The sequence below is a fragment of the Diceros bicornis genome, chromosome X, assembly GCF_020826845.1.
Source record: "Diceros bicornis minor isolate mBicDic1 chromosome X, mDicBic1.mat.cur, whole genome shotgun sequence".
Classification (NCBI taxonomy): domain Eukaryota; kingdom Metazoa; phylum Chordata; class Mammalia; order Perissodactyla; family Rhinocerotidae; genus Diceros; species Diceros bicornis.
Window position 1 is genome coordinate 121,690,158 of NC_080781.1, and position 22,110 is coordinate 121,712,267.

Genomic DNA, 22,110 nt, shown 5'->3' on the forward strand with positions numbered 1-22,110 from the left:
ACCACTTGTAGCTGGAGGAGGAGCTGTATCCCAGTTTGCTTTTCTAACAGGAGGGCAGGAAGGCCACAAGCCTGGAAATAATTGGGGAGAAATGACAACTGGATTCTCGTAGTAATAAAACAAATCTAGACACTGTGAGTGACAGACAGGATGTTGAAAAGAATTGCTCCCTGGAAAAGTCTCTGCCATTCCTAAGTATCCATTTGCTTAGGAAAATAGTTGCAGAAAATCATAATTGGTGACATGTGCTCAAATACAACCTGAGAGAGAGCCTCTTCTCCATTCTTCTTTCCTTTCCCTAGCCTGAAAAATTGCCTCATTGGTTTGCTCCACCATCTTGGTTCTTTTTTGCTCTACTTACATGTTTGCGTGATAAAACCATAGCATCTCAGAGCTATTCAGGACCATGGAAGTCAAGAGCCCATGATGTAGGTATCTATCCATACTCTACACTCCATGCCTCCTCCATCCAGCCAATCTTTCTGATATATGGTTACTTAATCTCTACTCAAATGTCTCCAGAGTCAGGAAGCTGATTGTTTCCTAGAGCAATCCATTCCATCGAGGAATAGCTCGGGAGAGTTAGAAAGTTCATCCTTTTGTCAGTCAAAATATATCTCCTTGTAAATTCCAGATTGGCTCCAGATCTACCCTCATCTTCCATATGCAAGACCTCTAAATATTAGAAGACAACATTCACATCTCCCTAATTCTTCTCTTGTATAGACTGAATATTGCTACTTCTTTTCACTCTCCTTCCACTGGCCCTGTTTGAAGATTCTTCACCATCCTGCTCACTCTCCTCAAGATGCACTCTAGGCTACAGACACACAATGTCTCACACAGCATGCCCTCCCCTTCTTGCAAGAGCCCCTACTCCTGTGTTGACTGGAACAGGGATCTCATATTTCTTTGTTCATAATTTCAGCTGCTAGAAGTTAAAGGATACTGTGAGGAAGCTAATTAAAGAAGCATTGAGGATGAAACTTCACAAATAGGAGGCAAAAGGGAGCAAATGCTGAAAAGTAAACATTGCACATGGATAACTGAAATATTTATTGAACATCTACCAAGCAACAATTATGGGGCAAGGTGGGAGAGGAAAGTGGAAGTTGGCGACTGAGAGCTGTAAAGTGTATATATAAGACGACAAAGACTTGCTTTCTACCCTCTGAGGAGCTCATCGTTAGTCAAGGAAACCATTTTACTCTGAAACCCATCCTCAAGGTGCTAATGAGGTTTCCCCCTGATCTGACGTAGACTGTTCTCAGACACCAGAATTTGTAGAGTAGCCTCTGCTCCATTTTTTTTTATTTGGTAATTATATTGCTGCTTAAGTCCATCAATAAGCTACAAATCAAGAGATTCTGTCTGCACTGGTGCTCCCATTCTCACCTTAAAGGTTTATTTACCATCACCCATACCCATTAGGATTGTAGGAAAAAACCCCACAAAAGTCAAAAGGCAGTTTTCAAAAATCAGTAAGCATATTTGGAAACGTTAAGAGCCATAAGCACCATGGATCATTTTGCTGGACCAGTAAACATCTCTTAGCCAGGTGTATATGTGGGCAGGCTCTATAACAAGGTTTTCTTTCAAAAAGGCTAACCAAACAAAAACTTGCCAATAACTTCATTCCTGCCAAAGCGAATTGGAAATCTCCTTGGACCTGACACAGGCAAACAACGGAGAGAAAGAGATGATGGCTGCATCTCTGTTCTTTTTGCCATATTAACAAAAGTTAAAGGACAGCATTGTCTAAATTGGAAAGAGAGACTTGATAATCCGTGTGCACATGTGTGCATGTGCATGCGTGCGTGTAGTTTCAGGGACCTTGTGGAAGGTCAGTGACTGCAAGGCATCCAATGGTTCCAAGTCCCTCTGCCTCTCAGAGCAGGACCTCAGCCTGGCTTCATATTCCATCTCCACTAGGACTGACCATCCCAGACACTTTCCACTCTGTCTCGCTCTACAGGCTCATGATTCCTTGTTACACTGGGCTCCTCTGATTTGGCTCCCTCAAGAGACCATTGCTCATCAGGGGAACTTAGGGCCACTACACAGGTTTAATTAGACATCACATCTTTCTCTCTTTCTGATATGATATTTCTTCTTGCAAATGAGCACCTCCCAGTTGATGGCACACAAGCCCGCCCTCCCAGATCCCTTGGGAATGTTATCCTTCAGGGATTGCTTCACTTCTATCTGGCAGCTCAGCTAGAGGCTTTGGGCTGCCACCTTCCTGCTAGTTTCTCCTCTACTTTTCTACTGAGTATTGAATCTCTCCCTCTCATTCTTTTCTATCCATACCAGATTACCCCAATTTAGTTGAAGCTGTCACTAAACTGGCCAACATGGCTTCATCCAGCGAAAATCAGTTGCAGCATTTAGCCACATTCATACATTCAACAGTTTCCTTTTAATTTGAAAACTGATTATATAATATAATACAACGGCCACAAATCGCTCACACTATCCCTAACACTCCCCCAATTCTTAGAGTTATGTGTAAGGCCCACCAGCAAGTATAACTATTATGGCATTACCCCTGATAAAAGCCTCGTAACCTAATGGCTCAGACAGGAAGTAGCACAGGGCAGTAGACTTAGAAAAGTGAACCCCAGAATATCTCCCCCCAAATAATAAGAAACAAACTCCCTAAAGCATCTCAAGTTATGGTAACTTTATAGAAAGTTTTTACCTTTCCTTACTCCATCTATCACCAGCTTAGCTGTAATAATTCCCTAGTCAACACCAAAGCACGGGGAAGGCCCCTTTCTGAGTACACTTACTCAATCGGCAGGTAATATCCCTGTTAAAGCTCGCATCTAAATCCCTCTTTGTGATCCATGGGAACTGCACAAAGCTCTTGGGTGAGGGGGATTGGCTGTCTTGTCAATCTATTAGCAAGAACCACCTAGTCTGTATGTGGGTGAAAAGTGCTATTATAGTGAGCTTTGCTTCCTTCAGCTTCCCTATGGCATTTGATCTCTAAAGGAAAAGATCAAGACATGAAAGTGGATTGCTTGTGGCGAAGAGCAAGAGAGAACGAGAATCAGGGGCCCTTTCTTGACCCTTCCCAACTTGTTGTCCACCCCTGCCCTCACTGCCCCACTAACACCAAAGAAAACAAAACATAACTAGCTGTGATTCTTTCAAGATGTAGGTGACTACTACTGCTGTGACTGTGGTTATTTGCACAACTCAGCAGACATATTTGCCATTGTTTAAATACCATCTCACTGGGCTAAAAGCAAGTTAATGAGTAACTAAAAATGCCACTTTGGGGATGGAGAAGAGGGAGCACATTGTAATGAAAATTGTTGGCCAGAACATTGGGAATTTAATTTATAATGTGAGCTACAGGCTTTTGGCAACTAAAATTAACTTATAACCTAATGGTACCAAATAATATTAATAATATTACCCTAAATGGGTAACTGCTTTACAGTTTACAATGTACTTTTATATCCATTATCACATGTGTTTCATTCAACAACTTATGATGTGGGCAGGTCAGGAAATATTTGATCATTATTTTTGCATATGAGGAATATGAGTCCCAGAGTAGCTGAGTGACTTTGTCCAAGGCCACAATACTGGGAAATGGCAGAGACAGAGCTGAAACTCAATTTGACTCTGTAGATGAAATGTCCTTCCTTCCCTTTATGTCTCAAGCTTCAGCAGCCTAAGGGTAGGAGGGTATCCCGTTCGCTCATCAGATGGGATATACCTCCCAGCATGGACGACATAGGGTCCCCTTATACTGAGGTCACATGTTTGAGGGACTGATATCCCAACAAAGAAGGTGGGAGGGAGTCACTACAAGATCTTGCCTGAGAATTCCAGGAGCAGGTTACTTAGTGGGAAGCAATCTGTAACGTAAGTACCAAAGGTCTGACTGGTGAGTTTCCAAAGAGTGCAAAGGAAGTAGGATTCGGTTGTTCAAACCTTAGGATACATTTTGGAAAAACTGCTGTAATCTATTTCTGGACTTGTTACCAACAGGGCAGTATCAATAGATACATTACTGTATCCACATGTATTTTGAGCTCTGAATAGGACTCAACAACTTTCCCATTAAAAAACCCCAGGACTTTCTACTGGGGTTTTTCTCATTTCCCTACAGACTTTCTTTTTTTTTTTTTTTTGTGAGAAAGATCAGCCCTGAGCTAACATCCATGCTAATCCTCCTCTTTTTGCTGAAGAAGACCAGCTCTAAGCTAACATCTATTGCCAGTCCTCCTCCTTTTTTTCCCCTAAATCCCCAGTAGATAGTTGTATGTCATAGTTGTACTTCCTTCTAGTTGCTGCATGTGGGACGCTGCCTCAGCATGGCCGGAGAAGCAGTGCATGGGTGCGTGCCCGGGATCCAAACCCGGGCCACCAGCAGCGGAGCACGTGCACTTAACCACTAAGCCACGGGGCCGGCCCTGTTTTTTTTTTTAATAATTTTATTTATTTATTTATTTTTTCCCCAAAGCCCCAGTAGATAGTTGTATGTCATAGCTGCACATCGTTCTAGCTGCTGTATGTGGGACGCGGCCTCAGCATGGCTGGAGAAGCGGTGCATCTATGCGCGCCCGGGATCCGAACCCGGGCCGCCAGCAGCAGAGTGTGCGCACTTAACCACTAAGCCACGGGGCCGGCCCATCCTACAAACTTTCTACTCACTCTCCAGCAGGTGATGTAATTTGTGCTAATGCATAAAATTTTGCAAATGCCACCCATGATAAAAGGCCCATCATCAAGTTCCTCTATTGGTTTTACTCTTTTCACCAAATCAACCCGTTAATGAATTTATTAATACATGTGACTACCCGCCCACATTTATGAAGTTTGACTTGACAGTTTAGAAGAACAGTTAAGCCACTGAAGTGTCCTTCACCTGTCCTATGTGCTCAGGCTTGTTAGGAGTAGGAATATAAGGTGACACTTGATCCACTAAAAAAAATGAATAAAAATCATTGACTTAAAAAATATTTCCTAATTGCTGTTTTTTTTGAGCTGTAGTTCTTTGCCTCCAGATTGCAAAGTAAGTGTAGGGAGGGAATATTGAGTGCAGAGACTCATGGGGCCACAGCTGTGAAGTCTCAATGGCTTTACTCCAGTACTGCTGGGAAGAAGTGACTAGTGGGGAGGAGCAGACAGCTGCTTTCCCTCACTACATCTGGAGATGACAAAGAAGAATGGCAAAAGGGACCTGCCTAGGCCTGGATTTCACCTTCCTCCCTCACTCCCAGCCAAGGAACAAGTGGCAAGTTTTCCCTTTTCAGTCTCCACATTGACATGGAAAGACTGAAAGTTTCTTGAGGGCAAACATTTCCCCAAGAAACATTTGTTGGGCAAGAAACAGCCATTTGGTTTTAATAATGGTTCAAGGCCTAAGCCTAAAACGTGTTTCATGAACTCTCCTTCTCAGCCCACCACCAACCAGCTGAAGCCCCTCTTACTCCCGTATAGCAACAAGGAAAGTTTCTATCTTCTGTAGTCTATTTCTGCTTTTCTCATCCAAAGAAATAGGCTTTCACAGTATCTATGATCACTTTGCCCTGTCTTCGGCCCAGCTGGAGACAAGATTATCTTTTATTTCTGACTCACAGTTATAAAGACATCAGGCTCACCAGAATGTTCTGGCTGTACCCACAGAATAGTGTAAGCCGGAGCAAGAACAGGTCCAGGGAGGACAAGGGGTGAGGGAGTGGTAACATAGATGTCCCTGAAACAGGTGTTTCTTGCTGGGAATTGTTTTGTGAGCGTATGTTTCAATTGCGTTTCCAACAGCAGGTGTGCACGTGTGTGCACCTACACGGGTGCGTACACTTGTGTGCATGCATGTGTGTGTGTGTTTCTGTGTGGGTGAGAGTGGGACTTGGCAGAGAGGGGGCAGTTGCTTAAGATGCTTAGTCATCATGTCTTGGCCAGGGGCACCTGGCCAGAGCTTGCAAAGCTACTCAGGGATCAGCCCCAGCCAAAGCACTAGGAGTAGCCAGCTTCCCGAACAGCTTACAATAAGAGCTTTAACAAGGCCAATAACTAGGAACAATGCTGATGGCAGCCTGGCAACAAGACAGCCAGCTTATTGCACCAGGCCCATCACAGATGATCTATCTTTGGAAGGGAGTTTGAACACGGGTGTTCAGTGCAAAAGCGTCTTATAACTCATGGGCTAAATTCAATCTTTCCAGAAAAGACATGCCAAACTAGGGGTGCTGAGAAAGCCAAAGACCTTCCAGAGATTTTGGAATAATAATAATCGTCTTCAGGTTATTATAAATATTTGTAGAGCTTAACACTTTACAAAGCACTTTCACACTCACTATCACATTTGATTGTCACCATAACTCATTGAGGTAAGCAAGGATGATTAACCCCATTTTATAGCTGGAGAAACTGAGGCTCAGAGCAGCTATATAACTTGCCCAAGGTCCCACTGTTGGTAAATGTGTTAGGACTGGAACCCAGGTGTCCCAGTCTATCATATGGATGACTGGGCCTTGGACCTCTTTTATACTTCCTAGACTACTTAGCTCACTGTGGGGTAGTTTAGTGGCTTCTTAGATGTTTGAAGTATTAAGGCTAAATGCCAGAAATGCTCAATTAGAAGGTGGTAAGGGCTGCAAACAAATCACCTAGGGATCTTGTCAACTTGGCCTTCTGGTTCAGTAGGTCTAGAGGTGGGGACTGAGATTCTGCATTTCTAACAAGCTCCCAGATGATACAGATGCTGCCGGTCCATGGACCCCACCTGGAGTGGCAAGGGGTAAGGGTTATGATAATGCTGAATGTCGGTTACCTGGTTTTTATTGCCTTTCATTGGCCTTAAATAAACAAACAAAACACCAAGGCAATTCTAATCAACACCTGCAGGCTCTTTGAGCTCCCATAGGTCAGTAGCAGCAGCAGCAGCAGCAGACCAGTAGCTTTAATAGTAGATATTTTTTGAGTGCCTACTAGGTGCCAGGCACTGTGCCAAATGCTTTGCATGGATTATTTTATTTAATCTCCATAACCCTATGAAACACGCTGAGAGAGATGAAGTAACCCACCCAAAGGGAAACACATTAGTCTTGGTTCTGTGAAGTGAAAGGAACAGGTTAAGCTGTAAGTGTGGGTAATAAGACATCATGTAATAGTCATCTCAGTAACAATTAAATTCAGCAATCAGAAAGAAGGGGCAGACCCTAAGAATTCTGTGTTAAATTTAGAAATAAGAATTCCAGAAAAAGAGAGCACATGGGGAACTTTGGGATGAAGAGTTTTAAAAGTGAATATAGCCCAGAAAGCCTGGAAAACTACTCAAGACTTCTTATTAGCATCCTGGCATACAAGCGTGCTAAGGGCCAGGTGCAGGCAGTCCTTGGGAAGAAGCCTGGCTTGCCAGATTGGAAAAGTCAGCGGAGCTAGAGTAGGGAAAATGAGATCTATTTAAAGTGGAAATAGCTCAGGAGAAGAAAACAGGGAAGCTGCAAGGCCAGAAGAAAACTCAAAAGTTGTCCCCAGAAGACTCCAATAAGTACCTTGCCAGGGACTAAAGCCAAAAAATGAATATAATCAGGGCCGGCCCTGTGGTATAGTGATTAAGTTCGCACGCTCTGCTTTGGCGGCCCAGGGTTCGCAGTTTCGGATCCCAGGCACAGACCTACACACCACTTATTAAGCCATGCTGTGGTGGCATCCCACATACAAAATAGAGGAAGATGGGCACGGATGTTAGCCCAGGACCAATCTTCCTCAGCAAAAAAGAGGAGGATTGGCAACGGATGTTAGCTCAGGGCTAATCTTCCTCACACACACACAAAAAAGAATATAATCCCAGATTACTGGCACTAGAATGGCCTGCAAGAATTGGGCATTCTCTTTATTTTACAAATGAAGAAACTGATTTCTAAAAAGAGGGAGGGGCTTGCCCTAGGACACATGGGACTTAGAAGCAAAGCCAGAATAGAAACTGAGTGTCCTGCACTTCATCCAGTGCATCAAAAGAAGGGAAGAAGTGAGCTAGGGAAGGCAGCCAGTAGGACCACTTGCTGGTTATGGTGCAAAAGGTCTGTTCAGGGACAAAAGGGAGATAGAAGAGAGTCTGAACATATTCTGAGCTGTGTTTTTTATTCCTAAGTTGTCTTTCAGAGAAGGAATTTGGAAGTTCTAAATGAGATGGTGCTAAATGCACACGGTGTTCCAAGTCTAGTTAACTAAATGGATGTTGATGAATCACCAGGACCAGATGGCATCTACCCAGATTTTGGGTAAAATTGTGTAACAGCCGACCAAAGTGTACAGCCTGTCATTCCAAATAGCTATTGTGCCATGAGCCTGGCAGATTGCCAATGAGTCTCCTCTCCATGAGCAGCATTTCAAAGGGGACCCAGGGAACTCCAAGCTGGTAGGATCACTGAATGTGTTAGGCGAGTGTAACCTATTGGGAGTAAGGCATCATTTTTCCTGTAAATTAAATTAACCACCATTTGTGTAGTGTTTTACAGTTTACAAAGCACTTAGAGTCAATCATGCCTAACTAATTGACTAGAATTCTTTGAGAGGATAAATGTGCATGTGGACAAAGGGAAACCAGTGGATGTAATCTATTTAGATTTTGAAAAGGCCCTTGACAAGGTCCCACACCAAATACTGTTTAAAAAAGTTAAGTCTCCATGGAATTGTGAAGTAGTGTTTTGAAGTGGATAGGGAAGTGGCTTATAGGCAGGAAAGCAAGAAGAGGGCTAAGCAGGGCCTCTGAAATCTCACTGCCTGGCTCTGAATCCTGACTTTGCCCTTAGCAACTACATGAGCTTAAGCAAATTACCTCTTCCAGCATCAGTTTTCTCATCTGTAAGGTGGGAATAATAATAACCCCTAGTTCATAGTGGTGTTGTGAAAATGATATAAGACAAAGCGTGTAAAGTACTTGGAGCATGGTAAATGTCCAAGAAACATTAGTTTCTATTATTTTTTTCCTGGGAAAGATTCGCCCTGAGCTAACATCTGTTGCTAATCTTCCTCTCTCTTTTTTTCCCCCTCCCCAAACACCCAGTACATAGTTGTATATTCTAGTTGTAGGTCCTTCTAGTTCTTCTATGTGAGCCTCCACCACAGCATGGCTACTGACAGACAGGTGGTGGGGTTCCACACCCGGGAACCAAACCCAGGCTGCTGAAGTAGAGCACACCACACTTTAACCACTAGGCCATCAGGGCTGGCTCTATTATTTTTTACTTATTATGTTTATTCAACATTCTTCTTATAGGATGCCAGGCTCTGAGTGATCATGTTATACCTTAGGAATGGAACTTGGGAGCCCTTGCAGATTATTTCTTGAAAGCATTGGCAGAATTTGTTTTAGTAGTTCAGAGGACAGAGATAACTGTGGACTGAGATGGTTGTCAAAGATTTCCTGGAGGGAAACTTAACAATTATGCAGCGTGTAGTATGTGCTAGATAACAGGCTAGATGCTTTTCAAACTTATCCCCTTGATTTAATCCTGCAATAGTCCTATGAAGTTGGGGTAATGACCCCCATTTGATGTATGAAGGAATGGAGACTTAGAGAGGAGGCTCAGAAACTTCTAGCTTATAAGTAATAGAGCCAGAATTCAAATAGAGTTTGCTCTACTTCCAAACCTACTTTTTTTTTATTGTATTATACTTAAAAAGCACTTCGAGTGATTGGTATAATTTAGGAAGGAAGAAAAAAGGGGTATCTATATAGAAATAAACTAGAAACAAGAACAGTACATTTATGGGGCACATGGGTCATGAGTGTGGCTGTTCTTGCCAATGTGGAGGGTTTCTGTGGGCTAGTGGTGGGAAATAAATCCAGAAGCGTAGTTTAGGCTAGACCAGGAGGCCCTCAGAACTCTGTTAAGAAGTCTGAGCTTTATCCTCCAGGCAATGGGGACAGAATGAAGGCAGCTGAGCAAAGGAGAGGTACAAGATGCTTTAGAAAGATTAACCTGGCAGCTGTGCAAGATGAATTTGGCGGAATCTTCTGCCTGGGTCCCTGATTCTTTGTTCTCTAATCTGCTAGCCTAAGGCTCTCAATACTCCTGCCTTATCCCAGAAGCCTGGAGAACACTTAAGTTATGATTGCAATACCATACGCAGGAGGGTGGAAGGGGAGAATAGAAAGAAAGTAGTGACAGAAGCAGAAAAAATTACAAAGAAAGAATCTACAGGGATTGGGGCCCAACCGCATATGAAGGGCAGGGGAGAAGAAACAGTCAAATATGACTTTAGTTTTAAGCTTCAGTGACCAGGAGAATGGGAGTGGAATTAGAAAAACGAAGATATTAAGGGAGGAGCCAGTGTGGGATGGTCCATTGATAACTGATTTGTGACACACTGAGTTGCGGGTAACTGTGGAAAGCCAGGTAGAAATGACTAGTAAGCAGCTGTAGATGTGGTATGGTAGCTCAGGAGAATAGTCAAGACTGGAGGTAATTTTGTGTTATCCCCATAGTGATAGAATAGTTAAAGAACATTCATTGCAGCATTATCCACAATAGCCAAGAAGTGGAAGCAACCTAAATATCTATCAATGAATGAGTGGATCAAGAAATCATGGTCTATACATACAATAGAATATTATCCAGCCTTTAAAAAGAAGGAAATCTTGCCATATGCTATGACATGGATGAACCCTGAGGATATTATGCTAAGTGAGATAAGCCAGACACAGGACAAATACTACATGATTCCACTTATATGAGGTAGCTAAAGTAGCCAAACTCATAGAAGCAGAGAGTAAAATGGTGCCAGGGCTTCAGGGAGGGGGAAAAGGAGTGTTGCTGTTTAATAGGCATAGAGTTTCAGTCGTACGGAATGAAAAATTTCTAGAGATCTGCTGTATAACAAGATGCATATAATTAACAATACTATACTGTACACTTAAAAGTTTGTTAAGAGGGCAGATCTCACATTAGATGTTTTTTTACCACAATAAAAAAAAAAGAACTTAAAGAAATCATTAAAAAAATAATTGAAAGAGTGAGAGTGGATAAGATCTGTGTGTTCTCTGGAAAGAAAGAAAAGACAGAGGCTTAGGAAGAGATCTCTGGATAACACCCAGTTTTGGGGTAGGAGAAGGAAGAGCTAGTGAAGGAAAGAGGCTGAAAGAGAAATAGTAGCATGTAGGGTCTCAGAGGCCACGGGCGATAGGCTTTCAAGGAGCAGGCTGCACACTGCAGAGGGAAGAGGATGGCCATGGAAGTCTCAAGACCCAGGTTAGATTTTCAGTTCTTCCATTTAGAGAAATCTCATTTCTTCTCTGAGCTCCAGTTTTCTAATCTGTAAAGTGGAAACAAGAACACCTATCCATATGAAAGTACTTTGTAAACTGTGAAAATCAATACAAATATGAGGGGATTTGTTGTTGTTGTTTTGCCTTCTTGACCCCAGCAGTTGTGTATTATTATTTTTTCTATTGCTGTTGTTTTTATGTAGCTCTGCAGTTATGTTTCATAACCTACCTATGTGAGACTACTTGTGAGAAAACAGAACAAATATGACGTTCTAAGAAGAGAGGGTCAGCTAATGTCTCTTCCTTCGAAAGTTACCCCATCATTGGTTTTCACTAGACTCCCAAGATTGCATTTCTTTTTATAACTGAGAAGGACCAAGGAAATCTCCAATGGGAAACAGTGAACTGATTAGGTCAGTTCATTTTAGACAATGAAAAACGAAGTAACTCTTTTAATCTCCCAGGTCTAGAGATTTTTAAAAAGGCTACCTGAAAACTTCATTTTTCTAGAGTATAGTCTTCCCTTGAAGAGTTGATGGTATTGTGTGCTGCAAGGACTTCAGGGGAGTTATAGAGAGCAGATTCAATTGGTTTTTAATTCCCAAGCATCACCATTTTAGCTCAGATTTGAGCCAGCGCTAATCAGTTACCTGCAAGGAAGCGGAGCTGATTCTTCACTTTCATCATTCCATCACCAGAGCCTCCGATACACTCGTCTTCATCGTCACCACAGTCTCCACTTTCAAGCCCTTCCTCATCAAGGTTTTTATCCAGAACTCTACCTTTGGGCACAGACATGGTTCTCAGGAGCTGAAAGAAAACAACCAGGAATGCAGCAGCTCTTCATATTTCTCAGGTAGGTTTAAACAGTGTGTTACTAACAGGAGGCATTAAAAAATGTTGAGTGAGTTACACAGAAGCTTTCAAAAATCATTTTCAAATTTAAATAGGTGTAAACTGCTTATAGTCTTTAGAGTTTCATACTTCTGGACCTTTCCATAGCATTTGACATGATTCTCCACTCCTTCCTTCTACTTACACCACACAGGAGCCAGAGTGTATACAGATAGTCCCCGACATACAATGGTTTGACTTAGGATTTTTTGACGCTACGATGGTGCAAAAGCGATACGCATTCAGTAGAAACCATACTTTGAACTTTGATCTTGTCCCGGGCTAGCAATATGCAGTAGATACTGTCTCATGATGCTGGGCAGTGGCAGTGAGCTGCAGCTCCCAGTCAGCCACGTGATCATGAGGGTAAACAATCGATGCACTGACAACAATTCTGGACCCACACAACCATTCTGTTTTTCACTTTCAGTACAGTATCCAATAAATTATATGAGATATTCAATACTTTATTATAAAATAGGCTTTGTGTTAGATGATTTTGCCCAACTGTAGGCTAATGTAAGTGTTCTGAGCACATTTATGGTAGGCTAGGCTAAGCTATGGTGTTCCGTAGGTTAGGTGTATTACATGCATTTTCGACTTAACGATATTTTCAACTTACAATGGGTTTATCGGGATGTAACCCCATCATAGGTCCAGGAAGACCTGTATTGCATCAGATTTAAGTATTTAAGTTCCTGGAAGCCTCCATGGTAGGAGAACTCACTGATGAGGAACTTAAGACATAACTGGCAAAGCATATTAATGGGTTGAGAGGACACCAAGATCAGAAAAGATCCTTATGGAAGCCCCCATAACTATATTTACATTCACTAAATTAAAACTACAAATGCTTCCTCCCAAATGAAGAGAATAGCAGTGGCATTTTAAACACATTTTAAATGAATACTTATAGTTAATTGCCATGTACCATGCTGTGACCACTAGAAAAACTTTTAAAATATCTCCCTCTTCCACAGTTTCAGTAAGATGCTTGGAAATTCATTTTGCTTTATTGTAGATAATATGCCAACTAAGAGGCATGTTTGTTTTGCTCTTCAGTGTCTGGCTTTTCAGTCACATAGTCAATGTCTTTCTAATTTTATGGTGACTTCCACCTCCCAAAAGTCTCTCCACCCACCCAGAGGCCCAGCTCACAGCATAAGTGGTCTCTGAGGGCAGTTCTCAGACTCCATTTTACTGTATTCCACTATCCTCTATTCCTGCTCTAGCTTCTGCCTCACCACCCATTTTTAGTCCTAAGTCCCAGTCCCACCTCCTATTTTTAAATAATGGCAACAAAAGATGCCATATACAGAAAATGCGATTTTTGAGATTGTAGAAGAGGTATATAGAAAAAAATGCTGCATATACAGGCACATCGTGGTTTTTGTGGTTTACATTGTCTGTGTTCATTGTCAGCGCAAAGTATCCTTTTATGTTCTCCACCTGTGATTTAGCTGCTACTCCAAGATCTAGCTGGAACAAGCTGCATACCATAGAGAAACGTAACTCTGCAGGTCTTTTTTTTAAGCAAAGAAAGAAAAGTCCAAAAGAGTTCTTTCCTGACCAACAACCTCTAACCTCCTATCATCCCCCACTTCAGCACCATCTCTACATTGCCGCTCTAATGCATCCACTCTCTAACCCTCCCCGCTCCTCTACCACTTATCCTACACATCTAATGGCTATACAGCTAAATGTACAATAGAGATACATAGGCTAGGATAAGCTAGACCAGTGACTCTCAAACTTTTTGGTTTCAGGACCCCTTTATACTCTTATTGGGAGTCCCAGAGAGCTTTTGTTTATATGTTATATCTATTGACATTTACCATCTTAGAAATTATAACTGAGAACTTTTAAAAATATTCATTTAATAACTAATTTAAACAAATAATAAACACATGAGTTGTTAACATAAATAACAATTTTAAATGAAAAATGAATATATTTTCCCTGACATAAAACTGTTAGAAAGAAGGGTGGCATTGTTTTACATTTTTCCAAAACTCTTTAATGTCCAGCTTAATGTAATAGCTGGATTAACATATCTGCTTCTCCCTTCAATCTGTTGTGATATGTTGCTTTGATTGAAACATTTGTAGAAAATCCAGTCTCTCACAGATATGTAGTGGGAAAAGAGAGAAGTATTTCAGCAGCCTTTCAGATAATTGTGGATATTTTTCAGTGATACTATATAAAAACTCAAGTGGGAAAGGTTATTTGCAATATGGAATATGAAACTGTATAAACGAAGTTTTCATGTTCTGTTACATTAAAATCCATTGGTGTATATATACTTCTTTTGGTGAGGAAGATTGGCTCTGAGCTAACATCTGTTGTCAATCTTCCTCTTTTTGCTTGAAGAAGATTGTCCCTGAGCTAACAGCTGTGTCAATCTTCCTCTACTTTGTATGTGGGATGCTGCCACAGCATGGCTTGATGAGCAGTATGTAGGTCTGCACCTGGGATCTGAACCCGCGAACCCCGGGCCGCTGAAGTGGAGCATGCAAACTTAACCACTATGCCACCAGGCCAGCCCCCCATTGATGTATTTTGAACTTTGAATGGGCCTTTTACTCATTTTGTATCATCACATATGGGTCATCCAGAAAATACTGGTTCACTGAGCTATGCAGGTCTTCCAAATGTTGACATCTTTCATTATATAATATCAAAAAAATCACATTCATTAACATCACCTCCAATCTCATTAGAAAAGTCTGTAAGTACTGGGAAGTTTTCAAGCTCACGGCAGCAGATACAAGTTTTCCAAAATTTTAATTTTCACTTGAAATTCAAATTTTATCATTGGCAACAAATACTGTCAGTTTTTCCTTTAACTGACAGACGCTCTTTGCTCCTTTCAAAGAAATCTCTAGCAAATACTCGTCTGTATAACCATAGTTTTTCAGTCATTATCTCAAATAAAAATGATGCTGCATGAAAAAAGAGGCTGGTTTAGCTCATAGTTTAAATAATCTCTCAAGTGCTTTTCTTTGAGACACACATCAACCCAGTTTGCAGCAGAAATACCTTAAATGTACTTCACATTTCATAACACAGAATATTTTTAAAAGTATACTCAAAGGTTAAGGTTTAATAAATTAATCACTTTTACTGCTTCAGCAATAACATGCTTAAGTGAAACTGCCTTTCATATTCCTGCAAGTGCATGCCAGTGAAGAATACATTGACTACTAGTACAGATTAGTGCCACTGCCTTGATTCATGTTGTGGCACCAACAGCTGTACTCACCATTGCTTTTGCATCATCAGTGCAAATATCAACACAGTGAAACAGGTAAATAACATCTTAGTATTATTGTGCAAGTAAGTTTGACCTTATGGATCCCCGGGTTTCATGGATTACCAGGGTCCATAAACCATTCTTCGAGTACTGCTAATCTAGACTTACTACGTCACTTCAGTTTGACCAAAACACCCTAATGTCCTTTACCATTATTTCTTATGGGAAAATTGCCTTTGACTTGAGCATTTTTAGGTTAATTTTCAAAAATACATCCTTCATATATGTCATGGATTACCTGAATTAGAATTGTACACAAAAGGGGAATTTGTGGTTCAATATAGATTAGTGAACTTGCTATTTCTCAAGCACATCTCACATCTGTGCCTTTCATTAATCCCTTCAGTAAACATTAATTGAGCACCTAATGTGAGCTGTTTTCATTTCTGTCTATTGAAAGTACTCCATCCTTTCAAGCCAAGTTCAAATGTCACTTCTTTGATAAAGCCTTCCTGGCTACCACAGATGGTCATTACAGGTCTCCCTTACCCTCTTGCGCCACTGCTTCCTTTATCTGTATCTCTTAAATAGCACTTTATGTATGCAACCTGGCATTATTTATTTGTACACGTGACTTTGCTCCACCACCAGATGTGAGCTGCCCAGGGGCTGTGTCTTATTTATCGTTGAACCCCATAGCATTTAAGGCAGTGCCTGGACATAGTAGGCACTCAATAAATGTGCTATTGAACTGAAGCAAAATGAAGTGCATGGTATCTTTTATTCTTTAAAAGCTACTTCCACAACCTCACAAAAAAGGAAGAGCCAAGCACAGATTAATTATAGAAGAACTTGTGAATAAATAGCTAAACCCTTTTGGATGACCCTGGCTAAGACCTGTAGCTGATCTTTGAGAGGCCATTTTCCAATCTTGTATACAATGCCCCCAGTATTCTCTGGTAGTTCAGTTCTTTTTTTAAGTGCAATTAAGAAAAAAAAGGCTTTAAAACTTTGCCAGTGAGATTATTTCTTTAGTTCTTAAATCACTCCCATTTTGGAGACGACTTGAGCATTGAAGAAGGATTATAGTATACTTTCAAACCATTTACACAGACATCTGCCGATGATCCTAACCCTCACACATTAACAAAACAAATCCAAACCTAGAAAGCTATTGTTAATGCAAAAGTCTTCGAGAGGAGTCTGAAGCTCCACAGTGTTGAAAGAAGGGTAACGTGTCAGAGATGACGAATTGCCAGCGAGGACTGTGGATTTAGCACAGCTTGGAATTTGGCACAGAAATCAAATCAGCGAATTGCAATTCACGATACTGACCTTTTTGTTGCCTCTCTCACTCTTGACAATGTCTTCCAGACTGAACACTCACTTTATAAAAAGAAAGTTATGAGGGCCTCGCACACAAAATCAAGTAACTTAAGGTGTCTAATGCTTTTGACTAACTGTTTGCCATTTTCAAAGGAGGCTGTCCTGTTAGCTTTTAAAAGCCAAGTTTTAGAATAATGATTATCAATGTAAACTATCTTATTAAAACACAGGTCTGATTATTTCACTCCATTACCCCCATAACCATTCTATAAACTTGACATTTCTGCCATGCATTGCTTGGCACGCCTTAGGGGGAAGTGCACAAGGCCTTTCACAGCTCAGCTTTTTCTACAGCTGCTACCCTCCTTGCAACTCTGTTTGAGCCACATGAGACTATCACAGTTGCTTAAATATACAACCAATTTTTATTTTATAATCTAATATTTAAATTCCATAAGTATCACTATAATATAGAAAGGTGAAAGGAAAGAGAAATAAGGGAAAAAAAGCCCCAATTCCCAAACTCGAATAAACAATATCTGTGTTTTCAAAGGTAGGCTTTTTTTAAATGCCTATATTTTTACATAGTTGAGCTTGGATTTTAGAATCAGACTGACTTGGGTTCAAATCCTGGTTTTTCCCCTTATTAACTTTTTTCCCACTTATTAACTCTGTCGCTTCATCTCCCTAAACCTCAGTGTCCTCATCCGTAGAATAAGGAAAATGATGCCTGCCTCATAGAATTGTTGTAATGAATAAATGTGATAAATGTAATGCTTTAAATGTGATAAAACACCTAGTACAGAAACCTTAAAGGATCTACTGAAATTTACTTAACCATTCTCCTAACATTGAGTATTTACATCCTTTCTAGTTCTTTTGCTTCTATAAATAAAGATGTAGTATCAGGACCACACATAACTCTTTCCATTTTTGAATTATTTCCTTAGTTTCCCATTAGTGGGACTAGTGGGTCAAAGGGTATGTACGTTTTTACACATCATGGGAGTCTCCAATTTCCATGAGAATCACCTAGGATGCTTGTTAAAATCTCAGGCTCCCAGGCCCCACCCACAGAGCTTCTGACTTAGCAGATCTGGGGTGAAGCACAGATCTGCATTTTTAACCATCTTTGGACAAGAGTCACCTTAGCCTCATGTGTGTTTAAATCCTTAATATATGCTCTTCAAACCATTTTTTTAAAAAAGTAAATGCAATCTGATAACTTCCTTTTCACTTATGTATGGACATCGTGACCTTTTGTCTTTGTAGTTGATGAAAATACACTTATGTAAGGTGATTGACTTCGTTTGATTAGAAAGGGAAATATTCAAAGTTAGCCTTGGAACAGGTATTCAGGCTTGTGTGATAAAAGGAAACAAAAAGCCTGGAATAATTACTTAAGAAAATTAGAACCACAGTGTATGAGAAAAAAAGGCTTCTAGAATATAGCAATTTCATGTTCTTAAAACTATAACCCAGATGACAAAAAAGGACTGTAGCATGGGATAATGTGATTTGGCCAAAGTTCTTTTTGTGCTTGGTCGACAGGAGAACAAAGATCAAAGGACATACATGTTGTTCTAAGGAGGATCAAATATGCTGAAATTAGCCCAGAGAGAGAAGCAACTCTTGATCTGTCTATATGGTATAAATAATGTGCCTCTTGGAATTACCTTGATTGCAAAGATATGAACCTTATTGGCCACACACTGTGCTAGGACTTAACATATGTTCTCTCATGTAATCTTTGAATCCTCACCACCAATTTGTGTAACAGGGAAGACAGCCATCCCTATTTCCCATGTCAAGGGAAGACACTGAGGCTCAGCGAGGGCACATGACTTGACCAAGTCACCGAGTAAGTGACAGAGACCTCACCTGCTCTCAAGTCCAGAGCCCTTCAAGAAAAATGTACCGTCTTAGGTAAAGAGATCAACTAATGGGGACTTCGTTTCACATTTTTGCCATCTTGACTGTGTTTACCTGAGATAATTTCCAGTTCAATCTCATTTTCTCAGATGTTAGCCATGAACTTTACCTTGTTGGGAAAGCCTTTTGTTATTGGGTAGGAGAGCTGAGAGAGGGGAGATTATGACACTGGATGCCTCCTGCTTGTTTTCCGCAGCCTTGCCATCTACTGTGTCTTAAATAACCAAACTATCTCGTCATAAACAGGTTTGTTTTGAAAAGCTCAGACAGCTGGTTAGAAGAGAATGAAAAATTCCATTACTGGTGCTACATGGCTAAGAGTTTTCTTGACTTTAAGCTCTTTAGCATTTTTAAAATAAAAGATAAGTAACAAAATAGATACTGCAAATATGGGGCTTGGTACATATTTTGAGGATTTAGCTGGTTTTGTCTCTTTTGGCTACTTGCATTTTTTTTTTAATATCTGGAATCCAGGTTACATTTTAAAGCTATTAAGCTGGGCTTACAAAACTGGTTTTGAACTATTTGGATGCTCAGCTTTATACAACCTGCAAGGAATGCTTTGGGGGCCCGGCTTTCCATGTCCACAGCAATGTAAACACACGCTTGACTGTTTGTATTTGAGTAGCATAAGCTAATGGGAAACAAATGTGGTGACTCCAATGAATCCCAGCTTTTTTGGAATGCCATTATTATTTATACGTTGTGCACATCCACAAGGCCTAGGGCACGTGACCTCTGCTTTGCGTGCACACTTTCTTTGAACGAGTCCACCAAACCACAGCCACAACTAATTGGAAACAATTGCAACTCCACACATTTGAGATGAAGCCAGAATCCAAATGTATAGGGCTAGAATTAATGGCTATATATGCACTTCACACATTGAAGAGGCAATAAAGTGTAGCAGTTAAGACTATGAGCTTTGGAACCTGACCAGCATGGATTTGAATCTCTACTCAGCCTACTTACTAGCTGTGTTACTTTGGGCGAGTCACTTAACTTCTCTGAGCTTCAGTTTCCTCACCTGTAAAATGGAGGATTATACTATTCATTAACTTCACAGGGTTGTGGAAGAATTGTATTAAATAGCACCATTCACCTTTCATATAGTCCCATGTATCCTTCTTCCATAGAACTTTACACAGTTTGTAATTACTATATATTCCCCTATTGCACTCCCACTAGAGTAACAGAAGAGATTGTGGTCCGTTTCGATTACCAGTGTGTAGCAATGTTTAGTACAAAGTAAATGTTCAATGAATATTCATTAAATGGATGAATGGACAAATAAATAGAATAATGCATGTCAAGTGCTTGGCAAGATAATAAGTTCTGGAACATGCTAATTCTGCTGCTGAGGATAATATGATGATGATCTTGAAGAGGAAGAAGGGGAAGAGGAGGAGGAGGAGGAGGAGCAGTAGCAGACATGAAGAGCTTATTACAAATGTCTTGTAAGGCAAAACAAATAACAAATGGCCAAACACGGAGGCACCAGAAAGAAGGCTGGGTGGAATTTTTGTTATGAGTCTGAGGAAACCCTTCTGGATGCTCCCAGTACGATAAGGGTCTGTGCACTGAGGATGCATGCAGAGATGTTTGGTAATGAAGAGCAAAGGGACCTGCTAGAGGCTGTGCTTCCATACAGTATCAGCAAGAAGGCCACCCACAACCAGATACACTCCTGTCTGGACATTGCTTCCATGGCCGCCTCTTACCCGCAGCACACACTTTCTCTGCCACTTCCAGCTTCCCCGCTTCTTACTTTATGTTTGTTAATGTAGTGCTGAAACTTCTGAAAATAAGTCCTCCCAATGAAATAAATGTCTGGAGAGTAATACACACCAGGATGTGAAAGAAGCAAACTCGGGATGAAATGAAAACTATTTTGGTGGGGCTTCCTCCCAGTGGTAGAAATGGTTCTCTGCTGTTTTAGGAAGCTGTCCACTGCCTTAAAGTAAAACATTCACAATAATATTACCAACAGCTTAGAACTGTATAGAGTTTTATTCTTTTCCAAGAGGAAGCATAGCATGGTGGTTAAAAGCTCATATTCTAGAGTCAGAAAACTTGCATTCAAATCTAGACTCTATCATTTACTAGCTTTGTTGCTATAAACAACTTATTCTTTAACCTCTCTGAAAGAAAGATATGTTTCTTATCTCTAAAACGGGTACAATACCAGTACCTATCTCCCACGTTGCGTTACTGTGGGGGATTAAATGAGGTAATACATGTAAAGCACTGAGCTTAGTATCTGGCACACAGTAAGTGCTATATATAATATATTAATATTATATTAATATATAATATATTATCTATTCAAAACTACATATTAATAAAATCTGAATCTCTGAAGGGGATGAACTGTGAACTTTTGGTACCAGTTAACATATAGCTATGGCCTGGGTAGGGCATTCTGCAGAACACTGTAGGCCCTCAATAAATCTTAGTTATTGTGTCATTACTATCAGCATTTCATTATTCTTATAATTAAAAGTACTGCCACATCTCTTTTCTCAGTTGATCCATCCAGGACCCCTGCGAGGCAGCAGGGCAAGTATTATTAGCTTCATTTTACAAATAAGGAAATTGGAGCTGAGAGAGATGTGAGGCAACATGCCCATTTTTAGCTTGAAAACTGTTTAAGGGTAGCTACTGCAAGGTTGTTAGGATTTGGAATGGGACCAGGCAGGAGGGCTTCTGTATTCCAGCATTAACTTGGAAAGGGCATGGCCCTGGAACGAGCACAGTGCCCGACACAGTGTAGGTGCTCAGGAAATGCTTGTTAACTGAAAGAATGAATGAACCAACGGGTTAACAAAATAAATAAGCAATTTATTCACCGACTTTGATTTCTCCCAATCTCTCTCTTCAAGCCTGGTCTGATCTTCTATTGCTATTGCTCTGGTGTGGTAATGGCTGACTCCTGCCAGGGAGCCCTGGATTCACTGAGGCTAGACACCTAGGCAGATGTACAGATAGACTGAGTGACTGACTGCCAGCACTCCCTTTATTAGGGCTGCCCTGAGAGGCAGGTCTTATATTCTCCTCCAGTTGAGGGAGTTTCCTCCTCTGATAAAGTGGGGGAAAGTCAAAGAGGAAGCCAGAAAATTGATCTTTCTAAGCAAATGAACCAACTAATCCAAAGGGATGTGGCCAACCAAAGCACTAAGTGGCTGAATGAAGTTCCCAAGGCCACCCAGTGAGCCACTTCCAATCCCTGATGAGTCCTCTGTTTGTTAGATTAGTCAGCCTGTGTGTGTTAATTCTTGGCTCTGTGATGCCCTCCTTTAGGGTCTCCAGCATTACTAGACTCAATCTCAGTTTAAGGGGCCAAAAGCCCCACAAAGTACAGTTCCAGTTATAAGGCTGGAGCCAAGGTTGGCCTAACCTCAAGAAGCCGGCCAGATCAGACTGATTTGCCAGGTGTGGCAGCAAAACGCAAACACAGCAAGATACC

The 22,110-nt window shown here is 40.9% G+C and overlaps 1 protein-coding gene across 2 annotated transcripts in view; it reads right to left on the minus strand.

The window, feature by feature from the left end:
• Positions 1 to 22,110, minus strand: part of GPC3 (glypican 3) — a 413,594-nt gene that overhangs the window by 39,157 nt on the left and 352,327 nt on the right. For both annotated transcript variants that reach the window (XM_058536778.1, XM_058536777.1), the window contains one exon: positions 11,890 to 12,049. In XM_058536778.1, coding sequence (XP_058392761.1) covers positions 11,890 to 12,049 — 160 coding nt within the window. The remainder of the gene's footprint in view (positions 1 to 11,889; positions 12,050 to 22,110) is intronic.